The 27,628-nt window shown below is 41.4% G+C and overlaps 2 protein-coding genes across 2 annotated transcripts; both read right to left on the reverse strand.

Annotated features, from left to right (window-relative positions):
- Positions 1-20,225: 20,225 nt before the first annotated feature.
- LOC138928430 (uncharacterized) lies at positions 20,226-21,469 on the reverse strand. The gene is made up of 3 exons (XM_070285502.1): positions 21,397-21,469; positions 20,826-21,161; positions 20,226-20,725 (listed from the first exon to the last, which is right to left on the reverse strand). The coding sequence occupies exons 1-3, from the start codon at positions 21,467-21,469 to the stop codon at positions 20,226-20,228; spliced, it is 909 nt and encodes a 302-aa protein (XP_070141603.1).
- On the reverse strand, positions 21,469-24,554 carry LOC138928431 (uncharacterized). The gene is made up of 2 exons (XM_070285503.1): positions 23,040-24,554; positions 21,469-22,941 (listed from the first exon to the last, which is right to left on the reverse strand). Exons 1-2 carry the CDS (start codon positions 24,552-24,554, stop codon positions 21,469-21,471), a joined length of 2,988 nt encoding a protein of 995 aa, XP_070141604.1.
- Positions 24,555-27,628: the final 3,074 nt, after the last annotated feature.

Raw genomic sequence — 27,628 nt, forward strand, 5'->3', positions numbered from 1 at the left:
TAAATGAGTGCGTAGACATATGTAATAATAAACTGGTCAAAAAGAATATTATTATCAGGCCTGTTCTAGTTTCCACTTCCGCAAAATTTATTCTGATTCGGATTTCCCTGACCTGTTCTAGTATTTACTTCCGAAAAATTCTTACGGATTCGTATTTCCCTCTGTTAAGTCTCTGTTAATTTGCAGGAGAAACGCACGGAAACTTTCCGTGTGCCATTGGGCCGATTGATTCAAATCCGCAATATCAGAAATTAATTATTTTAAAATACAATGCGATTATGAAAATTACAAATTTCAATTGTATTTTATTCCTTAAAGTTTTGGGAACATTATTGCATAATTGAATTAATTAATACTAACATACTTGATTAAAAAATAATTATTTTGTGGGTGCACCTTAAAATCGGTTCAATTCTAACCTTCAACATAATTGCAAATCCGCCGCCGCTGTGTTGTATTTAAGAGGGGTTGTCAGCGTTTAAAAAAAAGGCATATATTTAAGATAAATTTTGAACAATTACTTTTTATGTTGTTTTACAATTAAAAGATCTGCTATTAGGGTAAAGTATATGAAAAAGTGTTTTTGTTTAAAAAACCAGCCAGTTTAATCTCTCGAGCATTTTGCCACCAGAACGGTGTAGTGTACAAAACAGGACGAAATAGCCTTCTCGGTCTATAAGGACCTACCAACTATGATCATTCCGTAAAGGTGGTTCTTTAAGACGCTAGGTTCGAGGGTGCGCATTCTCGCTGTGCTCGGGTCCAGCTCGTCGGATGGGGCGGGGTTTTTTCTCCCCTAGCTATCTTTGTTTATAACACAAATCATATAATGCGCGAGATAAACTAAATAAATCGGGCTCTAAAGTGGTAATGAAGAAAAATCAAATAAAGTACAGAATCCGCGCCGCCGCGCGTAATCACCAACTAGAAAAGGAATCCTGCTCGGTTATGGGATCACAGGTGTTATGTGTCCCGTTTCACTACCCACCCAACCTTGACAACATATCGAAATTTGGCTGTTGTCCCAAAATTAAAGTAAAATTTACCTTTACTTCCTCTTAATAAATCTTGGCATGAGTACTCGACGAACGGAGACAATAATAATTTAAGCGACCATGTTTATGTTCATAAGAGTACAAAAAGGTTTCATTTTAATGTCATATTCCCTTAACACAAACAACTAACAGCTATATTTACATGAAACACTAATTCAATACGAGGTAATTTATCAATAACTAAGTAATTAATTGGGCGGAAAAATCTCATCTCAAATCATCTTACATATATATATTATAATCTTATACGCATATAAACGCTTACAAATACTCACAATAGCTCTTACTCTCACCGATGTATCATTGGGCCCAAGATGACTCCGATGTAGTTGCTGTATAATTAAGAATTTAGGTTACATATATATATATATATAGAGAGAGAAAGATATTTCAACAACTTCCCAATTTCATATTGCTTAGTCTTACATATTAATTTCTTTAAATAATTTATGCGTTAATTCATAGTTTAGAAAAAGAAACAAAGTTTAATACAAAACAGAATCTTCTAATTAATTTTTGTAGAACTTTATATTGAATCTAACAAGAACAAAACAAAAGAGAATATGTAGATATTTAATTCATGTTGTCGAAACAATCACATCGCACGGCCGCTGCAAGACGTTTTAGTTGTCTCTCATTTATTCTTTCTTAGCTCTTATGCCTCCAAACTCCTACGCAAAATTTTGACTGGCGCAATATGAATTGGGTTTAGGGGTTAGTTACGTAATACTGTGTAACACTGATGCATCTGCTCGCCGTTTTAAGCTGGTTTCGGGGTCTAAATTCCGTTTTGGAGCTGAATTCCATCGATCTTTTCAGCCTCCCAGACCCTTTTCCTAGGCGTAGATTAGGAGCGGCTGCCTCGGCCCTTTGAGCGCGATCTTGGTTACGTAATCCCTCAGTCCAAGTGTCGGCACCCCCTTTTTGCTCAGATAGCGGGGTGTACGCGGCTATAGCCAAGTTCGAGAGAGTTGACGAAAAGCGCTGTCTAAGCCCTCTGGCCTAAACTAACGGCCGATGCCTGAATAAGATCAAATTAGAATTTGGACGGCACCTATTTCTGAGACATACCTTCGGCACAGCAACTAGCACTTTTCACTCTGATAGTTCCAATAATATTTCCTTTTATTTATCAGCTTATAAACTTTCATATAATATTATATAATTGAAAGTCGATCACACGTGTATGATGAAAACCACTCGCCACGAAAATATATTCAAGTGCAAGTGCCTTAGCGAGGGTGGTTATAAGAGTTTGCTATCTTAATTGTACCTAAACATAAGCGTTACCTAAAGTTTTGTTTTTCCAAAAGGTGGATACTACAACAGCTGATTGCAATTACAAATATTTCAAAATGTTTATTTCCAGCCGTAAATGCTTATTCCTTCGATTTTATTAATTAAACTAGTAAGCCCGGCGAACTCCGTTACGCCACCTTTGGCAGCTGATGTTCAACCGTCATGCTCTAGGCATTATGGACAATAGGCAGATCGGTTAATTTAACCTCTAATCCACATAATTTACACAGTTCAACTTACCACCATAAAGACAAATGCTGGTTTCCAATTGAAATGTTAGGAAAATGACTTATTTCTTTGCAAAACCGTGGAAATCGGTTCGTGCGTTCTGGAGTTATGTATATAATCAGGGTCTATAGGCAAATTGTTATTTTAACCTATAATCAACTTAATTTACATTTCAACTTACCGCCTTAAGGACTTAACCTGGTTTCTAATTGAAATGTTAGGAAAATTACTTATTTTTGGGCAAAACCGTGGAAATCGGTTCGTGCGTTCTGGAGTTATGTATATGATCATGGTCTTTAGGCAGAGTTGTTAATTTAACATTTAATCAACATAATTTACATTTCAACTTACCACCTTAAGGACCTAACCTGGTTTCCAATTGAAATGCTAGGAAAATGACTTATTTCTTTGCAAAACCGTGGAAATCGGTTCGTGTATTCTGGAGTTATGTATATGATCAGGGTCTATAGGAAGAGTTGTTATTTTAACCTCTGATTAACTTAATTTACATTTCAACTTAACTCCTTAAGGACATAACCTGGTTTCCAATTAAAATTTTAGGAAAATTACTTATTTCTTTGCAAAACCGTGGAAATCGGTTATGTATCGAGAAGCATGTCAATTATTGGGTTTGCTGCGATTGAGTTATGGGACAAATACAAAGACGACATAAGCCCGGCGAACTCCGTTACGCCACCTTTGGTAGCCGATGTTCGAACGTCGTGCTCTAGGCATTATGGACAATAGGCAGAGCGGTTAATTTAACCTCTAATCCACATAATTTACACAGTTCAACTTACCACCATAAAGAAAAATTCTGGTTTTCAATTGAAATGTTAGGAAAATGACTTATTTCTTTGTAAAACAGAGTAAATCGACTTTTGCGTTCTGGAGTTGTGTATATAATCAGGGTCTATAGGCAGAGTTGTTAATTTAACCTGTGATCCACATAATTTACAATTCAACTTACCACCGTAAAGACAAAAGCTGGTTTTCAATTTCAAAAAATTGAACACTATTTCGGTTTGTCTCATGAATTAAACTGAACACAGAATAATGACATGCTATGTGTCAGTGATGGCGCTTTATTGAAGAATGACTCCTGCTTTTCTGTCGCAATTTTTCCTTTTTCCTCACGGAGCCCGAGACCTTTCCAACGAACCTTTTATTGCAGTGCTGTTTGGTAAACTACATTTTTTGTTTTTGGTCCGACGTTAAAACAAACAAAGCGGATGGGTTTCCAACTCTTGAGCACGCAAAGTATAATTGGCCATGAGAAAAACAATGATTTTCTAAATTTATTCCGCAAACACTAAGCGATTGGCCTTGCGACTTATTAATTGTCATTGCGAACGCAAGGCGAACTGGAAATTGCAATCGTTTGAAGTCAAACGGAAGATCCGTCGGAATTATTGGTATTCGAGGAATACATACATTTTCACCTGCGTACATTCCGTTAATTATGGTTGCCTCAATCAAATTCGGAATAAGTCTTTTTACTGAAAGTCGAGTACCGTTACAAAGTCGCGGTGGATTCAAATTACGCAATATCATAATAACTGTACCAATTTTGAGTTGCAAGTTATGTGGTGGAAATCCTGGTAACTCCAGAGAGTTTAAAAACTCCGTTGGATAATTTACTACATTATCGGGATTTGTTATGGAATCAACGGATTTGTATGTCACTAAATCGCCAGCAATTTTTGATTGAATGGTGTAATTCAGTGCCTCTACATCATTATTCTTTGCGGCAAGAATTGCTCGTTGACTTAACCAAGCATAATTCTGATAATTCTAACTTATGTTTGGGAAAACATTTTCAATAAGATCTAATTGAGAGTCTACAAATTGACAAATGTCGTTGGTAAGTGTAATTAATCCAGATGATGCATCAACTGGGACTTTTCCATTTCCAACAGCTAACTATTGGTTAGAAAATTGTGCAGCACTTTGATTATTTTCAAGTTGAACTCTCATATTAGTTGTAAGCAATAATGTTTTCACGTAATTCCATAAAGGTGATGCCTTCAGGCAAGCATTCAATTCATCTGCAGGCGTTCCACGGGGAATTACTGGCAACGTCTGCCTGAAATCGCCTGCCAACAATATCATTAAGCCGCCAAAGATGTTGTTATTTCGACGAAGATCCTTCAGTGTTAAGTTAGGTGCTTCAAGTGATTTTCTATGTGCCATTGTGCACTCATCCCAAACAATAAGCTTGCATTGCATCAACAATTTTCCCATTGCACTGGATCGGGAAATATTGCATGTTGGAGTATCAATTGGGTTTAAATTGAGTGGCAACTTAAGCGCAGAATGTGCAGTACGACCTCCATCTAGAAGAATCGCCGCAATTCCAGAAGATGCTAACGCCAAAACTATGTCACATCTTGATCGAATAGTGGCCAAAATCAATGAAATGACAAATGTTTTCCCTGTTCCTTCAGGAGCGTCTAGGAGGAATATACCACCAGTATTATTGTCCACCGCTTGCATTAATGCTTCGTATACTTGATTTTGCTGTTCATTCAGCAACGCCACATTATTTCGAACAATTCCCTGCAATGTATCAACATTGTATTGCAGTTCTCGATTTAGTTCTTGGTTGAATGCATCGTGCATCGATCGATTTGGCGCAATCATTTCTACTTCAATCAGTAGCTTGTTCGAAATAGTCAAGCATTGATCCTCAATCAGAATCAATCCTTCGTTGTAGATTTCATCAGTTATTTGTATGTCAGGATTATGTGATTGAATGCGCAAGCGATGTAAGATATCTTCACATATGTCTTTGTATTTTTCCCATAACTCAATTGATTGTGAAGGAAAACATGTGGTGATAATAATCGCAAACAGCGTTCGTATTTGGTACGCGTTTGATGACACAACTGAATCTGCAAGTGTTAAATCCCAATGAGAATCGTTTTCCAGCAAACCCAATAATTTACATGCTTCCCGATATGTCTGGCATTGGTGGCCATTGACAGTTTTCAACTGTGCAAATGATTTTGGTCCACGTATATTTATCAACAGCATTCGCAAATAAAAACATTCATAATTTCTAGGATGAACAGTATAAATGCGACCTAGTGCATCAGTGGAAAACACCTGTGGCCAATCTGGAACTGGGGTTCCTTGTTTTCGACGTTGAAATTTCTTTGATGATTGATTCCAAGTGAAATACTTGGGCATTTCAATATACATCAGCGTCGCTGCGAATGGATCTGTTTCACACATTTTAAAGAAGCTAGTCAATGTGGTCGATGGTGGTCTCTCAGGTCGTTGTGCCGCATTAGCCTCAGTGAAGTAAACTCTTTGGCCATTTTCCAAATGCACTGCTAAATGTACAACTGTGGGATATCTTTAATGAATTTGAAATGACAATAATCGCCACAGTGCTTCATTAGTACTGACGTATCTGCCCATTTGGAAGTTGCTGATTTCGTCATTCGCATTTTCCGACGCGATACCAAACACAGCCATGTCGCTGCCTTTTGTGACGTACTTGCACAAATATTTGATTGATTTGGTCGAATGACAGCTCTCAACATTTGCATGTGTTTCGAAAATTCGTGATAGCAGCAGGCAATAAATTCATTTCCGATCTCAATCTCTTGATTTTGAACTTTAACTATGATAGTTCGACCATTTTCCTCTTTTGAACGCCGACGATAAACTGGATATCCATCGTTCCCTGTGACTGTTGCAGTAACTAACGGTCGTGGATATCGTTTTGTGCATTTTCCATCAGCCATGCAAGGCGATAATGGATTTAATGCACCGCACGGTCCATGCACCATCTGTGTCGTCACAATGTCGTGTAGATGGGGATCAGTGACTGGATTAGGAATTTCAGCTGATATGATGTCATCCACTTCATTTGAATGTAATTTGTTCAGCAACCAAATTAGGATATGAGCATGCGGTAGTCCACGCTTCTGCCATTCCACCGAGTACATATAACAACGTGTGTCACCAAAAACTCGATACTTAGTAAGCACATCCATCATAACCTTGAGTTTTTGGTGAAATACTCTGGCGATTATGTCATGGCGATCATGCGGTTTTTGGCCCGGTTCCAACTCACGTTCAATTTCCGTCCACTTCGGATTGCATGTAAAAGTAATAAATAAATCTGGAGTTCCATAATTTCGCACGTACGTCATAGCGTCTTGAGCGTATTCATGCATGTGGCGTGGGCTTCCGATATAAGATGATGGAAGAATCGTCAGACGTCCAATATTGTGAACATCACCATCTGAATGAATAGCATCACGCAAGTGTATATAGTCCTCAGATCGTAACTTTGCCTGATTGAATCGGATGAACGCTAAACGTTCGGTCTCGACTTTGACATACATGTCGACAGCGAATTGCTGAAACAGCCGACGGCACTTTAGAATGACATTCTCCTCATTTGTACGAATCATCATACGATACGCATAGTAATTCATTGCGCTTATTTTTTTATTCGTTGATACGCCTGAAAATGCACAATTAAATGAATTGTTAATGGAAACCAATAGCAATAATTTAAATAATTAAAAGGATATTGTACCTGTAATTGGATTGACCATCTTCAACGTGATGTCGTATTCTTCTTGCCCTTGCCAATAAATGATTGGATATTGTAACGCATCGTACAAACGGTGTGTCTCGTTTACTCGATGCATGATATTGCTTCTTCGCTGAACCACAATGTCTCGCGATTTAGTTGGATCGCCAACAATAATTGCAGCAACATCATTAACGGTGGGTGTATTGAATCTTCGCACATGTTCACCTGCTGGGGTACAATCCGCTCTTATGATAAATTTGTGCGTATCCGATGGCATTCGTTTCAATGCTGATTTGAACATATTAACCTCAGCATTATTAGCGTGAAAAAATGCTTGCAACTGTTCAATAATTCGTCTCTTTAACTGTCGTGTTCCCTGAATGTTGCAACGCGCATTCAGCTGATCCACCATCGACGAAATGAAATATATTTGCAGAAATTGATGCGGTTCCTCTGTTGTTGGCACCAATGAACCATGAAAATGATATATTTGCCCTTGTATCTGTAATTGCAAACAATCATTTGTTGAAGAATCGTGTGATGGTGTAGTCCGTAGAGTATATGTTGTTATTATGTTGCAATTCTTTGTGTTTGTGTAAGTGATTGTAACTTTTACCTTGCTAGTCGGCATGAAGCCGCCTTCTCTAATGATATTAGCTCCAAAGGAAGTCATGCGAAAGCAGTTATTATATTCAAGGATGTGTTGAAGAAAATGGCTGGAATCTGGATCACTTCCATCAAACAATGCTTTCAGTGGCTGTGGTGGTGTAAGTAATGGATCCAGTTTGACTTTTCCACTTGCGCAGCACAATCCAGCAGTTTCTCTTTTAAACTTTAACGCATTGCAATATCGGCATATAGTCGTCATAGGTCCAATATCTAATACTCTATCATCTCTGTAGTTCGCAGAGGGATCATATTGAAATGCCAAGCGATTGTATGATGCCAATGATCTTCGTGTGTTCACGCTTTCGTCTTAATCGGTCATATTCTCTTCTTTCATTTCGTCTTTCCTCGCTTAAGTTCTGTGAATACACTTGTTGCTGGATTGCATGCCTTGTGCGGAGACCGATGTTCACACGTCGTGCTCTAGGCATTTTCGACTATAGGCAGAGCGGTTAATTTAACCTCTAATCCACATAATTTACACAGTTCAACTTACCACCCTAAATACAAATGCTGGTTTCCAATTGCACTGATATGAAACGAATAACTTATTTTTCTCAAAATTGAACACTTAGTTCACGTTCGCTGCACGGGCAGAGAGGGCGTAAACTGCATCGCGCACATGAGCGAGCTTTCGACATTTAACTCCAAATCCTAAATAGCAATATACAGTACCTGTTTGAGAAATTCGTACCCTTAAAAACCAAAGTGCCAAAGCCCAGACAGACCCCCTGGTTTACTATAGAAATTAAGAATCTTATAGGACAGCGTGATGCCTCTTTTAAAAGATGGAAGCGTTATAAAACTAACGAACTCCACAGTCATTATAAGACTGCCAGGGAAGCGGTTACCAAAAAGATAAAATTGGCCAAACGTGACCACTACAAACTAAAATTTGGAAACTGTATATCATCAACAAACAGATGGATAGAACTAAAAAAGCTAGGGATCGGAAAGTGCGTACAGAAAACCGATCTCAACGTTAATGTTGAAGAACTAAATCAACAGTTCACTACAATTAATGTACCTGAAGCAAAACGTAACGTGTACCTGAAAGCGTAGCCCCCTGTGATAATATATTTAACTTTGTGTGTGTTAGCCAATGTGATGTCCTTGATTGTATACTTAAAGTTAAGTCTAATGCGGAAGGTCTAGACAACATAAATTCTAAATTTCTGAAATTATTGTTACCATGTCTACTGCCCTATGTTACGTATATTTTTAACTCTATTCTTACACAGTCCTCATTCCCAACCGCGTGGAAATTGGCTAAAATACTACCGATTCCTAAACAAAACAATGAGTACAGACAGATCTCCATTTTTCCATTTCTTTCAAAAGTGTTCGAAAACGTACTAGCCGGTCAGATACAAGGTTTCCTGGATAGAAACCTCCTCCTACATAATAAGCAATCTGGCTTTCGTAGGAAGAGAAGCTGTTTAACAGCAATAACGGACATCACAGAGGACATCATACAACAACTTGACAAAAACCATGTTACAATCTTGACGCTACTTGACCATAGTAAGGCTTTTGACTCCGTGAATCACAATATTCTTTGTACCAAGCTAAAAAATCTATTTAACTTTTCGGATTCCTCAGATAGACTAATTGCGTCTTATCTTACTGATAGACTTCAAGCAGTTGTAGCAGGGGCGGTGACCTCCGCCGTAAAAAAACTGACTCGTGGCATTCCTCAGGGATCAGTACTTGGCCCATTACTGTTTGCAATATATGTCAATGATTTACCAAATGTTCTGTCCGATTGTGAAGTTCATTTGTATGCCGATGATGTCCAGATTTATGTCAGTAGTTCTATTCGTGAAATAAATGTATGTATAAGTACTTGTAACAGAATGTTGTCCTTAGTACAAACGTGGGCTGAACATAACGGCTTGAGTATAAACCCCAAAAAATCAAAATCTATTTTAATTAGTCGCAGGCCAATTGATACAAATGACCTTACAAAACCAATAATAAATAATATACCTATAAGCTATGTCGATCATGCAGTTAATCTGGGACTAACGTTCAACAACACCCTGTCTTGGGGCAATCACATATCGAAAGCAACCGGTCGAGTCTATGGTATCTTGCGTCAATTGGCAAAAACCAGAAACTTTTTACCCGAACACATAAGACTCCTGATTTCTAAAACCATTTTGATTCCCACCCTGTTTTATGGTATAGAAATATTTGGGTTTTGCGACTCACGGGACATGAGAAAATTAGTCACAGCCTTAAATTCTATTGTTCGTTATGTGTTTAATTTAAATCGTTTTGACCATGTATCACACTTTTAGTAGTAGTAGTATCACTACTTGACTTTAACTTAAACTTCTGGATTAATCTTAGAGCCTTTTCATTTTTCCACAAAATAGTGACAACCCATGAGCCTTCTTATTTGTTTAATAAATTAATACCGGCAGCCTCGCAAAGGACTAAACATTTTATATGCCCTCGAGTCCAAATGCTCAACTCCGAGAGGCAGTTCTTTGTCAACGCTATCCGTCTATGGAACCAATTACCCCATGAACTTAAAACTATTAGGAATGCAACTCAATTTAATTCCAAAGTAAAACTATTTTTAAGAAACAACGCATAACAAACAAATAAACAAAGAGCAAACTTCATATTAATACGTAATTAAAGATATAAAAATAAATAAAATAAAATAAAAATAAAATAAAATAAAATAAAAATAACTAAAAATAACTAAAAATAATAATATAAAATAAAATAAATACTTAGTTCATATAATAATTAATGTACTAGGTATTAAGTAGAAATCCTGTCTAATTTTAACTCAAGTGACCAGGGCATTAATAATAAGTATTTTATACTTGTAGCACTCGGCTAATTTTGTCAAAAAAAAAAAAAAAAAAAATCACGAACTCCGAGACCTTTCCAACGAATGCAAAACCGTGGCAATCGGTTCGTGCGTTCTGGAGTTATAGGATCCCTGCAGAAAACTCGCTTATTCTTATATAATAGATTAGTGCTTCATTACTATCTATGAGTTGGAGACTACAGCGGGCCAAAATTTGATCAGCCCCTTTTAACAAATCTTAGACAAGGCAAACTCTTTTGTTGAAAGCGACCAGCTGATTTTGTTTGGGAATTTAAGGGAAATTAAAAAAAAAATTTCCTTAAATCACCAAGGGAAATTAAAGGGAAATCCGCAAATGTTATCAAATTCACTTCCGAGTGGAAATTATAACAGTCCTGTATACAAGTAAGGCACATATCCCTGCTTTCAGAACGACAATATTTTATCTATGCTATAAGATTATGGAACCAGTTACCAAGCTATCTACGAAATATTAGCAGTGCTGCGCAGTTTAAGGCAAAACATATTGCACACTTACAAGAACAAAATGTGACATAAAATAAAACAAAACGACCCTAGTTCTTAATATTAGTATAAGAATAATTAAAACTTTGTAGCTTATAAATATGAACTAAAAATGAATTTATCCTGTGTGACTACCGCATTAACTTATAACTATTTTGTACTTGTAGCGTTAGGAAGAATATCTTAAAATAAATAATAATAATACATCGGGGTTCAAGAGTAAATATCAAGAATTTTACGAGAACGAACCTGAGGGAGAATTGTCTATTCAGATGACTGATAATTTACCGGACGAACAAGTAGAACCCTCTAACAGCAGCGAAGTAGAAGAAGAGACTCCTGTTGTGGAGAGAAAGGGCAGAGGACGTCAAAAATTGCTGAGAACCGGACAGCGTGAAAGACCACGTAAGATGTATCAGCAAAGACAGGAAAATGAAACTCCCAACAATGATCCCGCAGAAAATGACACATCGATTTATGACGAATTTGAGGATTGCGAACTGGCATTCTTAGCAGTAACAGGGGATCCTTTAACATTAGAAGAAGCATTCAAATCCAAAGAAGCAGTTCATTGGAAACGCGCAGTGGAAGACGACTTTATAGCCCAAGTCCTCAACAAAACTTGGGAGATAACAGAAAGTAATTGGAAACAAGATGGTATTCCAAAAAAGAATAATAATATTCCAAAAAGAAGCTTGGGAAAAAAGACAGCCCGTTTGGTTGCCAAGGGGTAGCAGAATTTCAGATGGAAATTCACCAAATGGACGTCGTCACTGCCTACCTCAACGGTGAGCTAGAGGAGCAGGTATTCATGGATATAGCGAGTTCATGGAGCAGCTGGAATCAGACGCGAAAATCGGATCGAAGCAGGAGCTAGCATCGACAGATTTTAGAAAGGCAGCATGTTTTTGGAGAAAATCCTTATGTTCACGCCAGAAAGGCGTTTAATTTTGGGAGGCAGTGTGATCCCGTACGCTCTCCTTTTCTCTCCCTCTTCCTCCGGACTTCCAGTCCTAGAGCTTCTAATCCGCTCTCCCCAGCTTTAGTTTTTTCTGTGTATTTAGTACCAATTTACATCTTACCAAATAAACATCCCGACGCACGTCGCGTAAAACCCCGACAAGTCTCCGTGTTTTTATTTCGAGTGCATTTCAGAGTTAGAGCCGCCCCCCTCCAACATTTGGTCCATCAGAGCCGGATTTTTCGTCGCCTCCACCAGCAGCTCCGGTGGCTTTAACACCACACCAGGTAAGTTTCCAATACATTATTGCTGCCGGTCATACAGTTAGGTTTTGCGAAGCTCAATTCGTCTTAACTTCTCTGTATGATTATTGTCTAAATCCAAGTCCGATTAATCCGACACTACGGCAGCATTATAACTTCCAAAAAATCCAAAATAATTCGGTTTCCACATTTTCTACATTTGTTTAAAATTTCTGTGCCGAAATCCAAATTGGGTGTGTAAATAAATGCAATAGCCACAGTTCAATTCCAAATAGCTCTCAATTCCTTTTCGTTAACTGTGTTCCCGCTAGCATATATTTACATTTACATATTCAATACAGTCCACTCCATAAGACTACAATCGCTGTCAACATTGACATTTTCCCAAATCGAGAAATTATATCCAAATAATTTCTATACAAGATCTGCGGGTTCCAAAATTCCGAAACTGTTTGTTTAAATGAATTTCTAAGCCACAGTGAAACTTTCTGTTCCGAATTGTTTTAAATTCCTTTACGTTCGCTGTGTTCCGCTTGCATTTATTTACATTTATATATGTATATACATACGTACATATATTTCCATTACAGTCCACACTACTGATCTCCTACTACTTCTTCAACTTCTGAGTATAGATAAATATATCCACATATTTATAACAGAAAGAAAAACTACAAATACAGTCCACTTCACTCCGAAACATATATTTACAAGAAATATATAAATATATAATCCAACATATTTCAATTACTGTCCGCAGCTACTACGATTGTAAATTTATAAATACATATATGCACTGCAGCGCCAATTTCATTTGTATATTTAATTTATTTACTCTCCCTTGCTCTATCCTGAGCTTCACCTAATTAAATATACATATGTACATACATACATAATCGTCTGCAAGTCAACGCTCCAATATTTGACAATTTTTTCCGCCTCTCCTTATCTCCGCTATTTTGCACTTGCATACGACAAGTGCACAAATATACACACACACGTATTGGAATTCGCATTCGACCTTCATCGAGTGCAGACGTGCCTAAGGACAACCGCTACGCGGGGTTCATTCTTGTAGTGTTTCTCATGGTAAACAAGTAAATTCGGAACTCTAAACTACGTCCTGTCAGTTAGGTCAAGCCCTACAGTGCGTATGACATACGGACACTAGTGCGTGAGACGTGTTTTTGAGCTGCAAAGTTTCAAACCAAAACAGAAAAACACTTTCGAGCTGTGTCTAACTACCTGCAGGAAGCAAAAAAGAGCTTTTACACCTACCAACTAAAAAGCAGCAAGGGACTGCAAGTAGTGCTGAAAGGAATTGAACCAGAAGTCGCCCCCTCTGAGATACTAGAAGCCCTAAAAGGCAAGGGTTTCTTTGCCAAGAATGTTAGCAACATTATCAACAAAAACAAAAAGCCGCAACCTCTTTTCAAAGTCGAACTTGAGCCAGACAGTAAAGCCCTAAAGAAGAATGAAGTTCACCCGATCTACAAGTTGCAGTTCCTAGTGCATCGAAGAATCACCGTGGAAGAACCGCACAAACGCAAAGTATGGACATACAAGGACATACTGCACCCTTCGGTCAGTCTGCGTAGTCTGTGGAGACTTCCACAACTCCGCACACTGCCCTGCGAACAAAGAAGACCCCAACACGAAAAAATGTGGAAACTGTGGAGGAAACCATACAGCTAACTACAGAGGCTGTGTGGTCTACAAGGAGCTGAAGAGTCGCATGCGAAGAGCGACAGCTACACGCCAACAAAATACACAAAATGTGTATTATAATTCAAAAACTACTCCAGATGTATTTTTTGCCAAAGCAGCCAGATCTTCTTTTGGTCCGCTAAATGCCCCCACGGGCATCTCCTACGCCGAAGCTCTACCGACAGGTATGCAAAATCCACTCCCCTCAAACTCAGTAAATGCTCAGCAAGCCCCAGGGCAGCCACAAAACAACCTGGAATCCATGATGGTGACAATGCAACAAAGTATGATGGAACTCATGTCATTTATGAAAAAGACCATGCAAACGCTCGTCCAGAATCAGAATATGGTGATACAGCTGCGTGTAGCACAACAGTCAAAATAATCAATGTCCAATCTACGTATATCCACGTGGAATGCCAACGGCGTCTCATGGCATAAACTTGAACTAACACAATCCCTAAATGAAAACCACATCGACGCCATGCTACTGGTTGAAACGCACCTCACAAGCAGATACAACTTTCATATAAGAGGTTAGACCTTCCACCGCACAGATCATCCAGATGGTAAAGCCCACGGCGGGACCGGCATCCTTATCAGAGAACGCATCAAACACCACTTCCACCAAAGGTTTGCAACAAATTACTTGCAAGCTACGTCCATTAAAGTGCAGTCAGGTAACGGCAACCTTTGCATTGCTGCTGTCTACTGCCCACCTCGCTTTACAATCTCTGAAGGCCAATTCATGGACTTTTACAACTCTCTTGGAGATCGTTTCATAGCTGCAGGAGAGTACAACGCCAAGCACACGCATTGGGGATCCCGCCTCGTGACCCCCAAGGAAAGACAACTGTATAACGCTCTCATCAATGTGAGAAATAAACTGGACTACGTTTCCCCTGGTAGCCCCACCTATTGGCCAGCAGACCCCAGAAAGATACCTGATCTAATTGACTTTGTGGTGACAAAAAACATCCCACGCAATCTAAAAAACGCCAAGGCACTTCCGGACCTTTCTTCAGATCACTCGCCGCTGTTGATAACCCTCCTTCAAAGCCCAGAAACTACGGATCGCTCTCACAGGTTGACGTCGCACAGAACAAATTGGATGAAATACAAAAAGTATGTGAGTTCCCACATAGAGCTAGCCCCCCAGTTCAATACTGAAGCCGACATCGACTCCACCACCTCCGCTCTGGAAGAGGTACTTGTGACTGCAGCCAGAATCTCAACACCACAACAGAAGGATGTGCAAAAAATCAAATTCAAAACGAACCAGCAGATTGAACAGCTGATCCAAGAAAAGAGGCGTCTGCGACGGGAGTGGCAAAACAATAGATCGCCATGCTCAAAGCAACGTCTAAATGAAGCCACACGCAAACTAAGCCGGGCCCTGAAGCTAGATGCCGAAAATGCACAATTAAGATATATTGAGAAACTCTCGCCAACCAGCACAAAAGCATCCCTTATGGAGAGCTCACCCAAACTTAAGCTCTCCGACTGAAACCATTACCCCGATTAGAAAATCATCTGGTTGTTGGGCCCGCAGCGACAAAGACAGAGCCGAAACTTTTGCCTCACATCTCCAGGGCGTTTTCCAGCCGAACCCGGCTGCACATCCATTTGAACTACCGCAAAACCAAACTGAAACGGAATCTACTCCAACAGCATTTCGTCCGAACGAGATCACGAAGGTCATCAGGGAACTGAAGCCGAAGAAGGCTCCCGGCGACGAAAATAACTCAAAAAATTATAATTGAACTTTCGAATTGTGCTATTGAGGTCATCTGTAAAATCTTCAATGGGATCATAAGTCTCGGCCATTACCCAACTAAATAGAAAAAATCTATAATTATAATGATACCAAAGCCCGGAAAAGACCACACGATTCCATCATCCTACCGACCAATAAGTCTACTATCATGCTTGTCCAAGTTATTTGAAAAATGCCTACTAAAGCGCATAATTCCTTATCTGGGAGCTCACAACATCATCCCAGCTCATCAATTTGGCTTCAGAGAAAAGCATGGAACTATAGAGCAAGTTAACAGAATAACATCAGAAATTCGCACAGCCTTCGAACATCGAGAATATTGCAGCGCAATATTTCTAGACGTTTCTCAAGCATTCGACCGCGTCTGGCTCAATGGCCTCATGCACAAAATTAAAACACTCTTGCCGGCATACACACACAAATTACTTGAGTCATATCTCTACAACAGAGTCTTCGCAGTGAGGTGCAACGCAACAACATCCGGCACATATCCAATCGAAGCTGGAGTTCCACAAGGAAGCGCACTTGGGCCTACCCTATTTGTCCTATACACAGCGGATATCCCCACAAGCGACCAGCTAACACTATCCACTTTCGCTGACGACACTGCGATCCTCAGCCGTTCCAGATGTCCAGTCCGGGCGACAACCCAGCTCGCCAACCACCTCAAGGTAGTCGAGAAGTGGTTGATTGGCGTATTAAAATAAATGAACAAAAGTGTAAGCACATAACGTTCACTCTCAACAGACAAACATGCACCCCGCTCTACCTGAACAGCACACTGATCCCCGAAGTCAACGTGGTAACGTACCTGGGCGTCCACCTGGACAGACGCCTAACATGGCGAAGACACATTGAATGCAAGAAACTTCATCTAAAACTAAAAGCCAGCAGCCTCCACTGGCTCATAAACTCCCGATCGCCCCTGTGTCTGGACTACAAGGTCCTGCTCTACAACTCCACACTAAAGCCAATATGGACGTATGGCTCCCAGCTCTGGGGGAACGCGTGCAGTACCAATCTAGACATCATACAGCGCGCCCAATCAAAAATCCTGAGAACTATCACTGGGGCACCAACGCAACGAACACATCCACAAGGATCTCGGCATTCCTGCAGTTAAGAACGAAATAGAAAAACAAAAAGCGTCCTACAAGGAAAAACTCTCCACCCATCCAAATCCTTTAGCAAGGGACTTGATACGAGTTTCCAGAAGAAGCCGCCTACTATGTAACGACCATCCAACCCAGCCATAATTAGTCAGGGCCATTTACTCTGTACCAGTCTCATGACTACTAGTTAGGTAGTATTGTAAGATTTGATACACTTATTGTTAGTCTCATAAATGAGAAGATTCAATAAATAAAAGCAAAGCCGGTCAATCAAATAAGACCAGACAAATAAAATAATTTTAAATTATTTTATATTAAAATTCCAACTAACCGATTAAGTTAGAAATCCAAGTGTGCTTCCATATCCGCATTAGTGTGACCGTATTTTCCTAATTCCGTATTTAATTCAAACATTCCCGATTTAAATTCCATACGAGAAAAAATACAATTTTCCACAAATAATAATTATTTTAAAAATAATTATTACAAGTCCGATTGGTTCCTGAATTCCCAATCCAATCCAATAAATTATTTTGTAATATATACCTATTTATAGTAAAAATTATACAGAAATATCCAGAATGGCTCCTTCAATTTTAGACAAATTTACTTTGATCTGTGACCGTCTAAGTCACTTTGAGTCCCGAGTCTGCAATCCAGCAGCGCCCACTCCATCCAAGTATTCTTGCCAAATCCATCTCGACCAAGTCCGAGCGCTATGGGATAAGGTCGAGAAAGAGTACGAAGATTGTTCAGAGCTGATTTCAGTTGGGTTAGAGGGCGCGGAGGACACCTTGCCTACTCTTAAGGCAAAATACGACTACTCCTATTTTATTTACGGACGGTCTGCCGCCCAGCTCATGGAACAGATCGATACGATCTCCTCCAAAGCTGCTCCAGTCCAACCTCCTGCGCCCCAAAATTCCTTTCCGTCTGGCTGTCGGCTTCCTTCGTGCGAAACGGAAGTTTTCTCGGGCGATTATCTTCGCTGGCCGACTTTCCGGGACCTTTTCACAGCGGTCTATATCGACAATCCTACGCTGACCCCTGTAGAAAAGTTGTTCTATTTAAATGCCAAGACGAGTGGTGAAGCTCGAAACCACGTTTTTCGAACTGGCGACCGTGATATCTCCAGTTCAACTGAACCGATTTTCATGAAACAAAGTGGACGACGCAGAATTGTCACCATTCTCGGGTGACGGAAGGGATTTTTTTTTTTAATTTTTTTCTATTCTTTTTTTACTAAACTACAAAAAAAAGCCCGAAATCTAAATTTTTTTGAATGGCCGCCATTTTGTTTAAAAAAATTTTTTAATTATTTCCCTCCGTCACCCGAGAATGACACCTATTCTGATTATAACCTCGTTTTTTTTTCATTTCGGACGCTCTAGAGACCCTGAATCGTGGCCGCCAGGACGACACCTTTTTTTTCACCACCAAGTTTGAAGTCTCATTACTCTTTGAACCACCCTCGTATCGAGGCAAAACAATTTTTTTATTTACTTTGAACATTTTTTAATACAATAAATAAAAAAAGTTTTCAATTATTCTTTGCGTTTTCAAATAAGAATTTTTTTTAAAAAGGGTCCAAAAAACGGGTACTAAGAAACTTGGGTTATTCTTCAAGAAGACTGGAGATGACCTCTACGGCCCTGTGGATGCGGATTGGGGGTCCAACCTATCCGACAGTCGCTCTTATTCGGGGCAAGCGTTCATCCTGGCAGGCGCTTCCATATCCTGGGAGGCGCGTTACGCTGCTTTGTCGCGTACTGGGTCAGAGTACTTGGCGATGTCGGAAGCCGTTAAGGAGGCGCTGTATTTCAAGGCTCTCCTTAACCGGATCGGATCGACTTGTGAATCCATCCGAATTTTCAACGACAACCAGAGGGCACAACAACTGGTGAAGGGGTTCGGCTTCCATCCTCGGACTAAACACATTGATGTCCGACACCATAAAAGAGAAGGAGTAGAGTGGTGATTTCACGGTGGCGTACATGCCGACTGAGAAGATGCCCGCTGATGTCCTCACCAAAGGATTATGCAGTAGCAAGCATAATAATTGTATCCTTTCTTTGTGCATAACAAATATATAGTATACGATTGCTACTTTGAGGGGGTGTGTTCGAATTGAGCGCCTCATCCAAAGTAACAATCTGGTAACTCCATCTGAGAACCGTTTTGGCCATCATATTATTCTTCAAGTGGCCACTCTTTTTAGTTTCTGTCATTCGCGGCGTCGTTTCAAGTAAAGAGCCGTCGATCTTGCGCGTACCTTCTTTTGTTCTCTATTCAAGATTAGAATAAACTTATATGTATTAATCCTAAACGGCTAAAGTGTACTTATTTACTCTGGATACTCATGCACCTGCGTTGGGGAGAAAATCCCAACAAAGGATACGCAAGTAGTGCCTTTGGTTTATCGTCCCTTTGATGGGGACCAAATAACGATCGCGTTAAAGCAGATAAATACCACAAACATGACACTGCCGCCACCATATGGTATACGTTAAGTTCCTGGTCGCACTTTCTTGCGAATATTTTTTGGTAATTTGCAGTAAATTTAATTTTTGAACAGTGGTACTTAAACTCTCATTCTCTCAGAATACTAGAGGCGCAGCAAGCTATCGAAATTGTATTGTTAGTTTATCTTTTGCATCCCAGGTGATTGTGTTTACTGAAACCTGGTTAATTTTCCAGGTAAGTACATAATTTATAGATTGGACCGTCTTGCCCAGCGAGGAGGTGGAGTTTTAATTGCCTTTGATTTCAGCCTTAACTCCGAACTGGTTCTAATCGACGATCTCACAGGTATTGAATTTATCTGTGTAAAACTATCATTTCCAGGTAGTTTTATCAATATAACCTAGCTGTTGGGACGCCCCTGCGTCCCGGGTTTAACCACGTACAACAAGCGCCTGGTTGTAGTATACTGATAGCAACAGCGCTGAAATCTTTATTTAATCTTGTTAAAAAATAAAGAATTTTTACATTTTTTCTCATCTTACACTTGTGGTTTGCCGCTCTTCAATTCACAAAGTGACGCTTACATATATAGCGGTCTCATTCTCACAAAAAAGGGTGTTTTACAATACTTAATTTAGTGTTGGTCAGAACAATTTCGGTGTTATTCAACGCTAAACAAATTCAAATTACCGCCCTTTTCAAATTGGGCATCTAGCGCGGGCAGCGAACCTTCGCCAGCATCGCAACATTCCCCACCTCGTAATTCTTCTGCGTGGCTACGCTAAGTATTACCATCCATGACGATGTCCAATTTGGCCAACTTAACCGCAGGGCGAGTTACGAATCCTTCAGTTGTTCGCACTACAGCGCTCCTTACTTGCCCATCCTTTCCGCAATGAACCTCAGCAACGATTCCTTTCGGCCAGGAGTTCCGCTTGCTCGTCTCATCAGCGGCATCAGCCAGTGCCGCTCGTAGTACTTCTTCTCGCAGTCCGGCATGCGCCAGAATTTCTGTCAGGATCGACTTTGTAGAACGCACCATGCGTTCCCAGGCTCCGCCCATGTGAGGTGATCCGGGTGGAATAAAGCCAAACGACATTTCCGGATACTTCGATTCCACCTCCGATGTTGATATGCGCTCGATCTCTTTCACCAATACTCTGCTTGCACCGCGAAAATTAGTTCCGTTGTCTGACAGCATCTTAACAGGAACACCTCGGCGAGCAGTAAACAACTTAAGGGCCAGCAGGAATGAGTCTGTCGATAGAGATTGAACGATCTCTAAATGGACAGCACGAACTGTTAGACAGGTGAACAATACTCCCCATCTTTTCTCCCTACGTCTTGCTACGGCGATTTCCATTGGTCCGAAATAGTCCACGTGTACGTGTAGTGTACGTGAAAGGCAGGGTGAACGGTGAAAGACGTTCCTTGGGTAAATTTCCCATTATTGGTGGAAGCGGCTGTGCGCGTCTGATGCAGCAAGCCGAACAGTTTTTCACGATGTCCTTCACAAGCGCTCTCAGTCCTGGTATCCAATATTGTTGCCGAATTTCGTTGACAACAATCTCTCCGTGCAGATGATGATATTTGCGATGATAGTATCCCACTATTAGATACGTTACTCTGTGGCGTGACGGGAGGATAATCGGATGCTTCACGTTCACCTCCACATCTTCAATGGCTTCGATCCGTCCATGCATTCGGAGCACTCCGGCTGCATCAAGATATGGTAAGAGCTTGAAAATTTTACTTTTCCGGTTAGTTACGCAGTCTCCTTTCTTTAGACAGCAAACGCTTCTTCTTGGCATGCTCGTATAAAGACAGTATCCATTTCCACATAGCGTTTTAGTTTGAATAGTCTCACCAGTTCAGGCCCACGCGTTTCTTGCATATATAGCGTAGGAAATCCAGTACTCGTTTTTGGGCAGCACGCAAACGCTCAAGCCTACTGAAACGCAACGGATCCGGCATAATCGAATCAATGGGTGACTTGTTCACCCGCGTTTCCTCATCATGGTACATTAGATCACACTCGCTGCTAATGTCAACTCCTGCTCGCGATGGCCACTGCGACTCGCCTTGCAATAAAAATTCCGGACCAGTAAACCATCTTGCTGAGCTGTTTTTTCGCATTTCTTGGTCCATTTGGTCCCTTCATCTGCCACATTCTGTTCCGAAGGTACCCAGCGCCAATCTTCAATCTCAGATCCTTCAAGAATCTCTCCAATGCGTAAGGCCACGAATTGAGGGTACTTACGTGCGTCGGATTTTATCCAGTACAGAACGTCTCGCGCATCAGTCCAAAATATGCGTTTCTCAATTTTTGTTGACAGCTCCGATTCCAAAAATTTCGCCAGGCGCAGACCCAAAACAGATGCCATCAATTCCATTCGAGGCACTGATATTGGTTTTAATGGAGCTACTCTATTTTTTGACGCCACCAAAGAGCATCGGATCTCGCCGCCTTGTTCAACACGCAGGTATGCTACTGCAGCATAAGCATCCAGGCTGGCATCGACAAATACATGCAACTGCACCCCTTTGACGGAACTTGAACAGTACATGTAGCGTGGGATGCGGAGATCTCCTAGCTGGATCAGTAAAGACTTCCATGCCATCCAGTCATTCTCATCCGGTTCTTTAATGGCGTCATCACAGCTCACTCCTGATCTCCATATATTTTGCAGGATGATTTTGGCGCGGATGTTGAAAAATCCAAGTATCCCAAGCGGATCAAAAATGGACATTACAATGCTCAACACTCGACGCTTTGTGTGAGTTGCCGACCTCTGCAACAACTCGGGCCGGATGACGAACGTTAGCATGTCCGATTCCGGTAGCCACCACATGCCTAAAACTTTCTCCTGAAGTTCTTGCTCCACGCCAAGATATTTCGGTGAAGCCTCCCGTGAGTTATTCAGGGATTGAAGGACGCTTTTCGAGTTTGAAAGCCAATTCCTCATTTCAAATCCACCTTTGGTGTGGATATCTTTCACATTTGTTGCCAGTTCAATCATCTGATCCTCCGTATCTACCGACTCCAGCCAGTCGTCAACAAACGTGTTTCGGAAGAACGCCTTTATCGCGCTGGGATGTTTCTCGCCGAACTGCTCCGCATTGCGCCTCAATACGAAGTTGGCAAGCGACGGCGAACAAGAAGCGCCAAAGGTCATCACTTGCATTACATATGTATCCGGCGGACGATCAATTTCTCCATTTCTCCATAAGAACTTCAGCGAAGATTGATCAGAGGCGCTAACTTTAATCTGGTGGAACATCTCTCGTATGTCACCTGTTACAGCCACAGGTCGCTCGCGGAAGCGCAACAGTACTCCCATCAATGATACCAACAAATCCGGTCCTTTTAAAAGTGTATCGTTCAAAGACACGCCATCGACATTCTCGTATCTACACAATAATCCAGTTTCCCAGCGACTGTCATTGGAAATGTACTTCGTAGTTCGGTTCATAATCTTCAGCGACTGCTCATCTTCCTTCGATCGCAGTGGTTTTGAGGGAACGCTCACACCAATAGCTTCCAACGAAAAATGCGCCTTCACAGCCTCGTCGAGTGCTCGTGTAGCGCACGTACACTGGCAGACATGCAGCACACGTGGCAGCATGGCTTCCTCCAATCCATATCGGCCATAAACAGACCATCCCAATTGGCAACGAACCGCAATAAGATCGTCATATCAGCTTCTTGTACCTCCAGTGGCACACAGATCTTAATGTGATCCAATCCAATGATCATTTGGGCTCTGGCATTTAAGTACGTTGAGACAGGAACGGATCTTAGGTGATTGTGATCATAAAGCATTTGATCATCAATACTTTGCAGTGGCAGATCCAATTTGCTCACAGTGCGCACTCCTTTCAGCACATATTTCACATCCAGAAAACCGGCAGCGGAAACATTGATACAGACGAGCTTGGATTTGGCTTCAGTCTGCGTCATATCGCCGGTCCACTTCAAACAGAGCTCCTCTTCTGGTCCATCTAATCCCAGCTCATCAGCTAACTTGCGCTCCATTAGCGTACAGGATGATCCCTCGTCGATAAGGGCCAATACATCTACGGCTCTTGATCCATTTACCGGTATATATCGGAACAGTGCCTTCTCTGTTGACTTATCATGGAAGAAAACAGTTGACTCACTGGTTATATCGCTAGTTTTCTTCTCTGGTTCAATCTCGTCCTCGTTCACAACTCGCTCAAAGTGTAGAAGCTTATTGTGATGTAACTTGCATCCATTGACATTGCAAGTCTTCTTTACTTTACAGTTCCGAGCAATATGCTTCCCAAAGCAACAGAAGCATAGTCGTTTTGCCTTGATTATGTCCAATCTAGACTTGATTGACATGGCCAAAAATACTTTGCATTTTACAAGTTCATGGTCACCGTCACATCCTGGGCACGATGATTCTTGTACATCCTGCAGATTCTGATTTTTCTTGTCATCGCCTTCCACCGTATTGTGGACTAATAGGCGTTCCTTCACGTGTCTGCCACCTTTTTCTTTCTCTATTGGTTGATAATCATACGGCGTCACCATCGTAGCGCACATAGCTACGCCAAATAGCCAATTATCAAAGGCGGGCAAATTTCCGCCGCCTGCTGCCAAACGATGTCTGCCCCAATCTAGCTTCAAATCGCTCGACAGCTTAGCTACCAAATCACTTAGCAGGGCTGAGTCGTTTAGGTAATCATGTAGACTCATCGACAACATGGTCGCGCAATAATTCTGCACCGCAAGTGCCAAACGAATTACGGACTCCAAATTGTTCGGTTTGATTGCTGGTTCCTCCTTTAGTTTACGCTGCAGACTAGCGTGCACTATTTCTGAACGTCCATATAGCATTTTCAACGTACCAATCGCATATGGAACCATAGCTGGAACTATAAGTTTGCCTCGTACAGCATCTAAAGCTGATCCTCTAAGGCACTTCTGAAGTCGGATGAGATTCTCCTCGTTGCTGAATCCGCATCTTTCTGTTGACTGCTCATAGTTGCTTATGAATAACAGCCACTCCTCGGCCTTACCGGAGAAAACAGGTAATTCTCTCGATATGACTTGACGCGCAGCTATCTGAGTCGGCGTCAGCATAACTGCATTGTTCTCTGCCTGCTAGAACTGTGTGCTGGCAAACTGCGGCATATATCCACCTGCTCCACCGGCATTAACTCCAGAATTGTAGGGCTGGGAAAAGTTCGCCATGTTGGGGTTACATTGTGGCATGAAACCCACTCCACTGAATGGCGGGGCAAATCCCGCCGAACCGCCTTGGAATCCAAACATGGCTGCGTTATTCGCCATGAATCCAGCAGCATTTCCTGGCAGTACTGGTTGCTCTGCTCTGTTTGGTATGAATCCTGCCGCGCCCCTTGGTGGTGCGGCCTGTGCTCCATTATTTGCCATGAATCCAACCTCATTTCGTTGTGGAACCGGCCACGCGCCGTGTAGCGGTGCGGCTTGGGCTACGTTGTTCCCTTGGACTCGTGCATAGGGAACAGACGTCAAGATTGGACCACGTGCAGCCCTCTGTTGCATATAGGGTGCCGTTGTCCATGGTGTATGTCCATTCACTGTGTTCATTTGCTGCGCAGAAAACTGTGTAGCAGCATTTGGTTGCAACATGTCGTGACTCGCTTGGTTCACACTGATCGGCGTGCTCGCACTTTGCAGCGGCACACACCGATTCGACCCCATCACGGTCTGTGCAGTCGAGTTCCCATCGTAGAAGCCCGCAAATGGTCCTGTGAAGCTACAATTAGAGCTTCCAACAGAACCGTCCTCAATGCCCATAGCTTCGGCATTCTGATCGCCCCTCTCGCGATCCATTACGTCATCCATGACGTCACTCTCCACAGGCCAGAAAATCGAAACCCTTGTGCGATTCACTGGCTACAAATGTCCGAATCGAAGCTATCCTGTATACTCCTCCTCACTCCTTCACACTCTTGGTAAGGAGCGCTTTCCAGACGCTGTGCACCCTTGGCACAGAATTCCGGATGGCAAAGTATTTCAGAATGTTGGGACGCCCCTGGATCCCGGGTTTAACCACGTACAACAAGCGCCTGGTTGTAGTATACTGATAGCAACAGCGCTGAAATCTTTATTTAATCTTGTTAAAAAATAAAGAATTTTTACATTTTTTCTCATCTTACACTTGTGGTTTGCCGCTCTTCAATTCACAAAGTGACGCTTACATATATAGCGGTCTCATTCTCGCATAAAAGGGTGTTTTACAATACTAATTTAGTGTTGGTCAGAACAATTTCGGTGTTAAACAACGCTAAACAAATTCAAATTACCGCCCTTTTCAAATTGGGCATCTAGCGCGGGAAGCGAACCTTCACCAGCATCGCAACACTAGCTATATGATATAGATATCAACTTTTCGATAAAATAAAACCGAAATTTCAAATCAAATTATCCGTTTAATTGAAGTGCTCTTTGGTAAACCACTTTTTTTGTGATGTGTTGTGGTTAATGGAATTATCTAGGGACCAAATAGCCCCTGGGATGTTAAAATCACCAAGAACTACTAAGTGGTTCCTATCCAAACGTCTTTTAGAGACCAACTGAATAGCGGAAAGATGGTTTCAATGAATAGGATGTTCCGACGATGGAGGAATGTAGGAACATGTATGATAGGCCGATCTAGCCGGTATACTGTGAACACAGCTTGAAAAACTTTGGAGCTCAGAATCTTCGGCTTTATCCTGTAAACTCAATACTTGGGAAGCAAATGTGACACTATTATAATTTAGGAAGCTTACTACGTAAGCCTCTAGCATTCTGTTAGGAGATACCAAGGAAGTTTTTTAGTTTTTTGGGACGGAATTGGAAGACGTAGAAGGCGCATTGGTCAAATCGGGCTTAGGAATAGTAATTCCAACTGTCCATTTTTTCTCTTTCTTTGCTTCGAATTCCTTGACAATCACAAGCTTTGGTCAGATTTGGACAGAGCATAGTTTGTAAAAGAATTCCTCAGGAACATTTATTTTGAAAGATGAAACTGTCTCGTTGGTGGTATTGCCATAAGGTGTTTTTTCAAGGCAGGCTGATTATTCGCCTTACCAATTTCGGCCGGTAGTCCAGGACTGACACCCTGTTAGGGAACTGGGGCTCTGAGAGGACAACTGTTGGGACCCTCCAGTGGACAGATTTGGGCAACACCGGGAGCACGGTGTCTCCCGGGACACATTCGGATACGGAATCTTTTCTAGCACTCGATCTCCGGATTCTTGAAATTTGTCCTGAGGTCGAAGGCTGTCGAGGAAGGCTGCTGTTGAGAGCCTGCCACGCTGGTTGGAATCCGCCTAGATGCTGCATACCAGTTGATCTTCGTGTGCTCACGCGTTGTCTCAATCGGGCATTTTCCCTTACTACATTTCGTCTTTCCTGGCTTAAGGTCTGTGAATATACTTGTTGCTAGCTTGCATGCCTAGTGCGTAGGCCGATGTTCAAACGTCGTGCTCTAGGCATTTTGGAATATAGGCAGAGCGGTTAATTTAACCTCAAATCCACATAATTTACACACTTCAACTTATATAAATATATGAGGTCAAGTCCGAAGAAGAGAACACTAAGCTTGGCCCCTAGTTATCCGGGGAAACTCCTGGATGGACCTAGAGACTATTTATGCGGCTTTTGAGTTCCTTGAAGATCAAGGTGTTTTTCGCAAAGGCCAGGAGTTCGCCTGGCTTCCTCCTGGAGGCATCTTCTAGCGATGCCAGAACCGGAGAGCCGAGGTATCTCATTCTTGCCCACGTTAGGGCCAGACATTTGCAAATGAGATGCTCCAAGGTTTCGGATGCCTCGAATTCATCACATTTCCGGCATTTGGCGTTGTCGGTATTACCCAGCTTGACTGCATGTGCAGCAGACAGGCAGTTAAGCTGGGTAATATCGACAACGCCAAATGCCGGAAATGTGATGAAATTAGAATACCCACTTACATTCTGCAGTCCTTCCCCGGAAGTTGCAGCACATTGTTTACATTTTTCTTTCATGTAAATAGTTAGGCTTAAGTAAATAGTTTAAGTTCCAAAATCAATAGTTTTAAGTACATATATATACCGGAGTAGATTTAAGCGTCGTTAATTTGAAATACCTAGTTTAAGTTAGCCCTAAGTGGCCACCAAAACTATCGAATAAGCTAGGAGAATAGTTAA

Source organism: Drosophila kikkawai, chromosome 3L, assembly GCF_030179895.1.
Source record: "Drosophila kikkawai strain 14028-0561.14 chromosome 3L, DkikHiC1v2, whole genome shotgun sequence".
NCBI lineage: Eukaryota > Metazoa > Arthropoda > Insecta > Diptera > Drosophilidae > Drosophila > Drosophila kikkawai.

Bases quoted from the DNA above. Each gene is read 5' to 3' on its own strand.
- LOC138928431 (XM_070285503.1), bottom strand. From the start codon at position 24,554: ATGCTGACGCCGACTCAGATAGCTGCGCGTCAAGTCATATCGAGAGAA. The intron at 22,942-23,039 runs GTACGTGCGCTA...CTGCGATCGAAG, and splicing joins TGTGCTGCATGTCTGCCAGT to GAAGATGAGCAGTCGCTGAA.
- LOC138928430 (XM_070285502.1), bottom strand. From the start codon at position 21,469: ATGTACCATGATGAGGAAACGCGGGTGAACAAGTCACCCATTGATTCG. The intron at 21,162-21,396 runs GTAGGCTTGAGC...ATCTTGATGCAG, and splicing joins GCCGGATCCGTTGCGTTTCA to CCGGAGTGCTCCGAATGCAT. The intron at 20,726-20,825 runs GTGGACTATTTC...CTGTCCATTTAG, and splicing joins CACGTACACTACACGTACAC to AGATCGTTCAATCTCTATCG.